At 39.2% G+C, this 10,482-nt stretch overlaps 1 protein-coding gene and 1 pseudogene across 1 annotated transcript; both read right to left on the reverse strand.

The window, feature by feature from the left end:
* Positions 1 to 721: 721 nt before the first annotated feature.
* On the reverse strand, positions 722 to 1,854 carry LOC115669950 (wall-associated receptor kinase-like 4; annotated as a pseudogene).
* Positions 1,855 to 3,356: 1,502 nt separating this feature from the next.
* On the reverse strand, positions 3,357 to 4,370 carry LOC115669951 (peroxiredoxin-2E-1, chloroplastic-like). The gene is made up of 2 exons (XM_030591130.2): positions 4,365 to 4,370; positions 3,357 to 4,199 (listed from the first exon to the last, which is right to left on the reverse strand). Exons 1-2 carry the CDS (start codon positions 4,368 to 4,370, stop codon positions 3,564 to 3,566), a joined length of 642 nt encoding a protein of 213 aa, XP_030446990.2. The 3' UTR covers positions 3,357 to 3,563.
* Positions 4,371 to 10,482: the final 6,112 nt, after the last annotated feature.

Raw genomic sequence — 10,482 nt, forward strand, 5'->3', positions numbered from 1 at the left:
TGTATATCTAGCTTTGATGTTGTAAAAGTTATTTCTTTATTTTTTAAAGACTTTGCTCTACAATAAAGTTATTATCAAGTAAATTCCCTGATTCTACATCCTTGATCTTGTGAAATTCTCATATGGGTTTGGATAAGAACTTTTTGTTAAAATTAACTAAATGACTGTAGAGCTCAGGGTACGATAGGTTTGACTGGAAAACATGGTATTTTGTGAGTTTTGAATTGGTTTGGCTTTCCCCCTCTCACTCCTATTTAACATCTAAACTGAAATTAGATTAAATGAACTATAAATAATGAGAAAGCAAAGTAAATTGAGATGTTATTTTTTTGCCATCATATCTAATCAAGAGCAAGTTACAAAAATGGAAAAGTGAGTAAAAGTAGATACTTTTTCTGGCCTATTTTTGTCTTTTTCGCCAACTCACTTGCCATAAAAAGTGAATTGGGATTAGACTAAGGAAAGAAAAGATAAAAAGGGCGTGAGTAGAATTTTTTTTCTGACGTATTATTATAATATGTAAGGAATAAAAGAAAAGGAAGAGAGATAAATGGAAAGATAGATTATGATAATGACATAATGGCCGCATGCCAGCCTCCTATAATTCTACTTCAATCCACGACATTGCAGATATTATATTAGATTGTGACACTTAAACTTGCATAAATGCTTGCACACATATAAGTCTCTAGAAAATGGCAAACATATATTCAGATTACACATTCAACCCTCGAAGTCCTGGTGGACAATTAATAGACATGTTACAATATTAATAAATGCATCACATGCCGGAACCTGCTGAATCCATTTTCAGATCAGAAAAGAGACCTTGACGTTGGCTGGTCTCACAAGTAATTGAAGTCGCATGGGAGTAGAGGTTTTCTTCATCCACTTTGTGTTCGGTCTATTCATTGTTTTCTTCAACTGTCGAGCTGTCGTGCTCAGAGTTAATCCTCACGAGTTGCTCAGCCACTTCCCTCATTGCTGGCCTCTTCGCACTACTTTGGTCCAAACACTTCACTGCATTCTCATCAACCATTTCTACTCTCTCCATTTCATCTTCACTAGCACCCTCGAAGTTTATGACATCGGAGAGTGTCTCATCCTTCACAGAAGAGATGAAACAAAGGATAATATTGATTGGCTCTCCGGACTTAGTAACAAAACTTGTAGGTACCTTTACCATGAGCAACTCCACGAGGATAGCTCCAAAGCTGTACACATCACTCTTAATTGTTAGCGCACCGGTGGTTAAATATTCCGTATCGATGTAGCCCAATGTGCCTTGTATTTCAGTGGCTACAATATGACTATGCTCTGGCGATATAAGCATTGAAGTTCCAAAATCTGACACTTTTACTAAGTAGTTTTGATTTAGAAGTATGTTCATTGACTTGATGTCGCCATGAATGATTGGGGGTTCTGTGCAGGAATGCATATACATGAGTGCAAGAGCAGCTTTAGGGGCTATTTGAACCGGTGTTTCCACAATCTTAAGATGGTCGACGCATTCTGATGGATGTGTTGGAAGAGGGTCCCATTTGAAATGTATTCATAAACCAGCAAGGGTATTCTAGTCTCCAAACATATGCCCTCAAGCTTCACCACGCTTTTGTGGTGAAGTCTCGTCACATCTTCAAGTTCATGGTGGAAATCGCCCTTTATTAGAGATGCGTGCATATCTTTAGGCTTCTTGACCGCGACCACAGTGTCCCCTGCTGTTCTCCCTCTATAGATGGAACCGAAATCTCCCTCACCGAGCTTATTGCTATTGTCATAGTTGTTGGTTGGTTTTGCTAGCTCTGATTCCGTAAAAATTTGAACTCTCTGGTCTTTCAAGAGCTCTCCTCCATTTCATCTAACGTTTTTCTCTTTGCTTCTCCTCCTCCATGTTTCAAAGACCAAACCACCAACAATAATGAAGAAGAAGGCGACAACAATCGCTGCCAAAGAGTATATGCTACTAGATTAATGATTTAAGCATATAATCCTTATACAATCCACATCGTTGATAATAGAAATTAATTTCAAACACACAACCCATTTTATCCTTTTCAACATAATCTGTAATCACCACCATTGATTTCAAAATATAACTAACGGTGATAGAAATGATTTCTGCCTAGTTTAGGGTAAATGTATCACAATAAGCATAATTCAGAATTTTTGATGGCTTTTGCTCTAAAATAAAAAAAATAAAAAAATGTTCTTTTCTTAATAGTGTACACGGGCGGATTCGCTAGGCGAGGTAGTGTTAATACTAGCCCCACCTAATGTCCCGCAGGATGCCTTGACGAGCATTTTTTGTGGGGATTCCCGGTGCCTATCCTTAGTCTATGAACCCCGCTACCCTTAAGCTTTTAGGTGTGGATCCATTCCTTTTTTGTAGCTATATTATCCAAATTTTGACATTTACATATATACGTTAAATTTCAATAACTCTAAATATGTAATAGATGAGAAAATGCATTTTAATACCCTGGGGAAAACTAATACATCCACTGCAAAATCTCAATTTAAACAAGGATTATTGTTAGGGGTGTCAATGGATCGGGTCGGGATACCCGACCCGACCCGACCTGAAACCTACAGGGTCATGCTTGACCCGCCCAGACCCACCCAAGACCCTGTTCACCGTACACCCCAAGGTTTGGGCCGGGCTTCGGGTTTTTTTTTTCGCTTTCGCGCAGATAGTAACATCAAAAGGCAGAAGACAATTCTCATAAAGAAAAATTTCTACTTAGAGTAATCACCATCACGGAGAGACATGGTTCACGATACTTGGGTCGTATTATTACGAGTCTATCTTAATATCAGTACACATACTAAACAATTGATACATTTCCAGCTCCCGATTGAATAATGTAAGTTGTTCTTTGATGTTATCAAAAGACAGAAGCTCATGTGAAATATCCAGCTCAAGGAAGCGTTTTGCCTCTCAATAATCATCATCCACCATTCCCGTCTTTAAGAAAAACACCATTAGAACATAAACATAACTCTTTTCACTCTAAAAACTGACATTTCTATCTTCAATGCTGCTCCATCAAATGTCCCTCTTCTCCGAACCTTGAATCACCAACAAGACAGGCGGTCGAATCATACGCCTGAGTTCAAGGCACAACGGCATCCGCTCCTACCTTCGAAAGAGATTAAACTTTCGATTCATACCGCAGACAAACGTTTCCAGGGTCCGTCGTCCAACGACGAAGCAGTCTCTCTGCGACCGTGAATCGCAATTCGCAATGTGATTCCCAGCACCAGAACACCCGTTAACTCTTATACTGCTGAACTCAGGAACAACATCATCATCCTCATCATCATCCTCACGAAATCAATACAAAAGAAAGGCAACATCTTGGAATCCCAGAAGCAAAATCCCTGTTCATTGTGTCTGCATCAAACCGTAGTTCCAACTCCCTCTCAATTTGTTAGGCACAAGTCAGGAACGAAAACTTCATCAAGCTCAAAACCCAACAAGAACCTCACCCCTCAACACCAGTCAACGACAGCCAAGTTCAAAGCCCCAAAAAGAAAAGAAAAAAATGGAAACTTGAAAGCATCTACAGGACTTTGAGCATATCCTCGGCACCACTGAAGGTGAAGGCCCCGCCTTCCTCTAGGTTGAGCACCTTCACGATGCCGTCCTTCGCGAGCAGCGCGTACCGCCGCAACCGCACCCCGAGCCCCACCGGCTGGTCGCTCAGGTCGAGCTCGCACCCGATCGCCCTCGTGAAGTCCCCGTTCCCGTCCGACAGCAGCATGACGTCGTCGCCGATGCCCAGGTTCTCCTTCCACGCCCGCATCATGAAGGCGTCGTTCACGGAGATGCAGGCGATGTTGCCCACGCCCTTGGCCTTCGGCTCCCGGCATTCTCCACGAGCCCCCGCAGTGCTTCGCGAGCGTGGTCGGGGTGAAGGCCCCGGGACGGCGAAGAGGATCGACTTCTTCCCGGCGGTGAGGGCGGAGACGGTGGTGGTCTGGAGCTTGCTGGCGGGGTCGAAGTTGGAGAGGGTGGCGTCGGGGAGCCTGTCGCCCACGGAGATGGCGGCGCGGGTGGCGGCAGTGGAGAGGCGGAGGGGCTTGCCGGGGGACCGGCGGCGGGGGACGGCGAGGGGGGAAGAGCGGCGGCGTAGCGCCAGAGAGGGAAGAGAGACAGAGAGGGAGATGGGTTGGCCTAGAGTATCAATGGGCCGACCCTAAAATACCCCAACCCTAATGAAACCTCAAATTATAGGGCCATATTTGAATAAAATTAAGGCTCGACACCAAAATACCCCAAATTTTAGGGCCGGACCAGGCCTGCGCGGGTCGGGCCGGGCCGGCGCGGGTTTGATTGACACCCCTAGAAGCCACTGCACTACCTTCATTTCCAAAAAAAAGATTCTCTCTCTCAATTTTTTTTACCCCTTTCGGACCTTTGTGCTTCTGCCCTTGTTCATAGAGTGGAGTTCAAGCGTAAGCCGTTCGCAGCAACCAATTATTGGCGCGTGCTACAATAATAGAGGGCGGAAGGGCTAATTGTATCAGCAGAACAAATTGGAGGGACCCGATTGCAGATATGAATATAGAATAAAGAAACCAATATACGAAGGATTTTTATTCAATTGCCGGTGCAAAAGACAGTTTATGTATGAAGGGCCATGCGCCCTTAGTCGTTGTCCTAGTGAAAAGGATGGTCACAGTATACCGAAGACTAACTACAATTACATGACTATGATATTGAGGCTGCGTACCAAATTTGCTGTGTCTTGTATTTAAGAAGAAATAAGCGTAAATAGCATAAGAAATGTAATACGAATAAAGAAATCCTACTAAAACCTTTTAATAAGTGATAAAAGTTTCAGTTGAGCGTTCAAACAAATGAGACCCACTCTTTAAATGATTGGCTTGTTTAAGAAACTAATTACAAAATTGCCATATTATTTATTATAAATTTTTTAATATGATTTCTTAGTACATATAGCATTGCAAGACAAAGAAAAATGAACTATACGGAATATCACCAATTGGGTAAGAATTACTACTTAGAGGTTTTGGACCTCTTGAGATACACTGGTGACAAGTTCAAAACTTTCCAGTTGCTTCTCAACCTCAAAAATCCTTAATTCGTTTGTTGTGTATGTTAAACTATGCCGTGTTATAGGATTATCCCGATTATAATCTCACTATGTTGTGGTAAGCTGATGGTGACAAGTTTGCTTGAAGTAGTAGCATTTCCAATGGAACATCATATTGCGTGTATATAACTTTTTCGGTAATGCTTGGAGGAAGTCATCAACGTTGGACGCCCTTTCCTCTCAATTTATTTGACAAATAAAATGGCGAAATGTGTATTACGTGAATTGAGGACGTCACATGAGAGAGGCAATTGAAAGTTTCCCTCGCTCGATTTGGTCTGGGCGACGGCCATTGTCTATAGCCATGGAGGACCAGTAGGACTACAGCGCAAAGTGTTTGTCAGTCCTGTTAGACTAACCTAAGGGAAATTATGGGATAAGAATAGCAAGAGTGCCATAACTTTCTTACGGCGCTCACTTGAGTGCCATAACTTTCGTACGGCGCTCTCTTGAGTGACATAGCTTTTTTTCGCTCACTTAAGTATTACAAATTTGAAAAATCAATCACTTAGGTGCCATCGGCGATTTACCTAGCCGGAAAATCCAATGTGAATGCCAGTCGTCCTACGTGGCGTCATTGGTACTGACATGGACAATTTTTGCAATTTTTTTCACTTACTTAAGTGCAACAAATTTGAGAAATCAATTACTTAAGTACCAATGATAATTTGCCTAGCCAAAAGATCCGGTCACGTAAGTGCCACATAAGTGACCGCATATATTGATGATTTGAAAGAGAGTAGTTATAATCCTCAAATCAAGAATGGATGAGCCTGGTTATGTAAAATTTTCTTTACACCACCGGCGGTGTATAATCTAATTTTTCCAAAAAGAAATTCTGAACTATGCTTGCTAGATGATGCAGTATGTAATTGCTGGATAATTAAATGAAGGTAAACTTTGTCTCGGGTCTCATGCTTTCGACAATTGATCGACCACAAGAGTGTATGATGCCGCATTATTTTGTGAAGTAATTTGTGATAAATAGATTGTTGATATTTTTCTCATAGCTTAAATATTTGACGGTAAGTTTAGCATGGTTTCATGTTCCATCACTTTTTCTGCTAATTAGTTTTTTTTTTTGGTGGGAACTGCTCATTAGTTATCTAGGGAAAATAAGCATGTGTCGACAACATATAAAATTTTCTGTATAAAGTAAATTTTGCAGTTGTGGTGTTATTATTAGACCACTCGTATTTTAACAGTCTAGTCGCGCACACCGGTAATGTTGCTCGCGTAGGAATTTCAGATCCAACAATGAAAAGCAAGAATACTGGTTCCATAGCAACTTGGGGAGAAGATTTGACAAGTCGTCGTAGAGGACGGACTTGACAAGTCGTCGTTTGAACGTTTCAACAAAAGACAGGGACTTCACAAGCAGGTCTTCTTGCCGCTTTGTCGTGCTGTAGAATATTCATTACGAAAACGACATTTTGCAGAAGAAGTGACGAAGTAGTTCTAGCCAGTTTTTGTTTGTTATGTAGACATGAGATTTGTCCGCAGAACTTCTTGTCCATTGAGGATTAGAAGGAAGGTTGACCCAGGAAAGTTTCTTAGTCTTCTAAAAAAGCAGCTGATATTTATCAAAAAAATTTGCGGAAGCAAACACCCTGTTCACTAATATAATTAGTTCGAATTAGGATAAAATAGTAAACTGATTTATTAGTACTTTCTAGAAACAACAGAATCGACCTTTCTGTTGGCCTTTCCATTTTCAGTTCAACAATATAATATCGATGTTTATTGTGATGAAGTTGTAAAATAGGCTTACGATTCTACAACATTAAATTCTTTTGACAAATTAGTGCGACAAAGCATAAAGCACTAATATAAACATTAAGGAAACTGGTAATATGGTGATTATAGAATAATATAATATCGATATAAGGTAAACTTCTTTATAAAGAAAGAGTTATGTGCATTTAGGATATGAAGCAATGTTATATTATATTTAACTAAAGGTAATTAAAATGGATATCTGCTTTTTTCCTAATTTTCCAATACAACATGCTTTTTATTCTTTACCAAAGATCAGACACCATGAAAATAGTATATATTAGAATTTTAAATCAAGGTCAATTTCAATATATTTCAAGAAAAATACCACTCATTCTAACATTTGAGATCTCGGGCTTGCAATCTCGATTATTCAATTATACACTCTTGCCATGGAATCACTACTTCCTCATCCAGGAGCCAAACTCCAACTACCATGACAACCAGTTCCAGGCAAAAGCTCTCTAAATGTGGGGACTAAAGAGTCAAATCCATATTGCATATCCTATCTATGCTATTATTCTTGAGGATAGTGCTAGCACATTTTAGATGTTCTTGATTTCTCAACTTTTTTTTCTCAATGGTTCTCATAATTTGTTTTTTTTTAATAATCTACGGACACGACCTTAATTAGCATGCTGTGGAGGAGAACCGGCACATTAACCCACTGACATGATCACTCGCTTAAAGTTGAGTTCCCTAAGGCAAGAATTGAATGCACAAGCATTGATTTTTAACCGAAAGCATGGGAATGCCCTCATCATTGAGTCAATCTCAAGATAGGTTCTTGGAATGTTACAATACAAGATCCGTAGACCGTATAAGACTCCTCAATATTTGACGATCTAGGTTGCAAATACGGGTAATGTTGGGCGCGTAGGAATTTCAGATCCAACAGTGTCAAGTGAGAACACTGGCTCCATAGCGACCTGGGGGGAAGACTTGACAAGTCGTCATCCTTTGGACATTTCAACAAAAGAAGGCGGACTTCACAAACCTGTCCTCGTCCCGCATTCATTAAGAAAAAATGACATTCGCAGAAGAAGTGATAAAGTGGTCCTTGCCAGTTTTTGTTTGCTCGTAGACATGAGATTTGTCCATTTCCCTGCCACTACTCATGGGAAGACGCAGTCCGCCAAAACTTCTCGTCCATTGAGGATTAGAAGGGAGGTTGACCCAGAAAAGTTTCTTCGTCTTCTCAAATATCAGCTGATATTTATCAAAAAAATTTGCGGAAACAAACACCCTTTTCATTGATATAATTAGTATGAATTAGGATAAAATAGTATACTGATTTATTAGCATTTTCTAGAAACATCATAATCGACCTTTCTGTTGGTCTTTCCATTTTCAATGCAACAATATAATATCGATGTTTATTGTGATGAAGTTGTAAAATAGGCTTACGATTCTACAACATTAAATTCTTTTGACAAATTAGTGCGACAAAGCATAAAGCACTAATATAAACATTAAGGAAACTGGTAATATGGTGATTATAAAATAAAATAATATCGATATAAGGTATACTTCTTTATAAAGAAAGAGTTATGTGCATTTAGGATATGAAGCAATGTTATATTATATTTAACCAAAGGTAATTAAAATGGATATCAGCTTTTCTCCTAATTTTCCAATACAACGTGCTTTTTATTTTTTACCAAAGATCAGATACCATGAAAATAGTATATATTAGAATTTTAAATCAAGGTCAATTTCAATATATTTCAAGAAAAATACCGCTCATTCTAACATTTGAGATCTCGAGCTTGCAATCTCGATTATTCAATTATACACTCTTCCCATGGAATCACTACCTCCTCATCCAGGAGCCTAACTCCAACTACCATGACATCCAGTTCCAGGCAAAAGCTCTCTAAATGTGGGGACTAAAGAGCCAAATCCATATTGCATATCCTATCTATGCTATTATTCTTGAGGATAGTGCTAGCACATTTTAGATGTTCTTGATTTCTCATCTTTTTTTTCTCAATGGTTCTCATAATTTGTTTTTTTTTAATAATCTACGGACACGACCTTAATTAGCATGCTATGGAGGAGAACCGGCACATTAACCCACTGACATGATCACTCGCTTAAAGTTGAGTTCCCCAAGGCAAGAATTGAATGCACAAGCATTGATTTTTAACCGAAAGCATGGGAATGCCCTCATCATTGAGTCAATCTCAAGATAGGTTCTTGGAATGTTACAATACAAGATTCGTAGACCGTATAAGACCCCTCAGTATTTGACGATCTAGGTTGCAAATACGGGTAATGTTGGGCGCGTAGGAATTTCAGATCCAACAGTGTCAAGTGAGAACACTGGCTCCATAGCGACCCGGGGGGAAGACTTGACAAGTCGTCATCCTTTGGACATTTCAACAAAAGAAGGCGGACTTCACAAACCTGTCCTCGTCCCGCATTCATTAAGAAAAAATGACATTCGCAGAAGAAGTGATAAAGTGGTCCTTGCCAGTTTTTGTTTGCTCGTAGCCATGAGATTTGTCCATTTCCCTGCCACTACTCATGGGAAGACGCAGTCCGCCAAAACTTCTCGTCCATTGAGGATTAGAAGGGAGGTTGACCCAGAAAAGTTTCTTCGTCTTCTCAAATATCAGCTGATATTTATCAAAAAAATTTGCGGAAACAAACACCCTTTTCATTGATATAATTAGTTAGAATTAGGATAAAATAGTATACTGATTTATTAGCATTTTCTAGAAACATCAGAATCGACCTTTCTGTTGGTCTTTCCATTTTCAAAGCAACAATATAATATCGATGTTTATTGTGATGAAGTTGTAAAATAGGTTTACGATTCTACAACATTAAATTCTTTTGACAAATTAGTGTGACAAAGCATAAAGCACTAATATAAACATTAAGGAAACTGGTAATATGGTGATTATAGAATAATATAATATCGATTTCTTTATAAAGAAAGAGTCATGTGCATTTAGGATATGAAGCAATGTTATATTATATTTAACCAATGGTAATTAAAATGGATATCTGCTTTTTTCCTAATTTTCCAATACAACATACTTTTTATTCTTTACCAAAGATCAGATACCATGAAAATAGTATATATTAGAATTTTAAATCAAGGTCAATTTCAATATATTTCAAGAAAAATACCGCTCATTCTAACATTTGAGATTTCGAGCTTGCAATCTCGATTATTCAATTATACACTCTTCCCATGGAATCACTACCTCCTCATCCAGGAGCCTAACTCCAACTACCATGACATCCAGTTCGAGGTAAAAGCTCTCTAAATGTGGGGACTAAAGCGCCAAATCCATATTGCATATCCTATCTACGCTATTATTCTTGAGGATAGTACTAGCACATTTTAGATGTTCTTGATTTCTCATCTTTTTTTTTCTCAATGGTTCTCATAATTTGTTTTTTTTTAATAATCTACGGACACGACCTTAATTAGCAGGCTATGGAGGAGAATCGGCACATTAACCCACTGACATGATCACTCGCTTAAAGTTGAGTTCCCTAAGGCAAGAATTGAATGCACAAGCATTGATTTTTAACCGAAAGCATGGGAATGCCCTCATCATTGAGTCAA

This window comes from Syzygium oleosum, unplaced genomic scaffold, assembly GCF_021117445.2.
Source record: "Syzygium oleosum isolate NSW1041296 unplaced genomic scaffold, Sole_v2.1 Sole_v2.22, whole genome shotgun sequence".
In the NCBI taxonomy this organism is placed as follows: Eukaryota; Viridiplantae; Streptophyta; class Magnoliopsida; order Myrtales; family Myrtaceae; genus Syzygium; species Syzygium oleosum.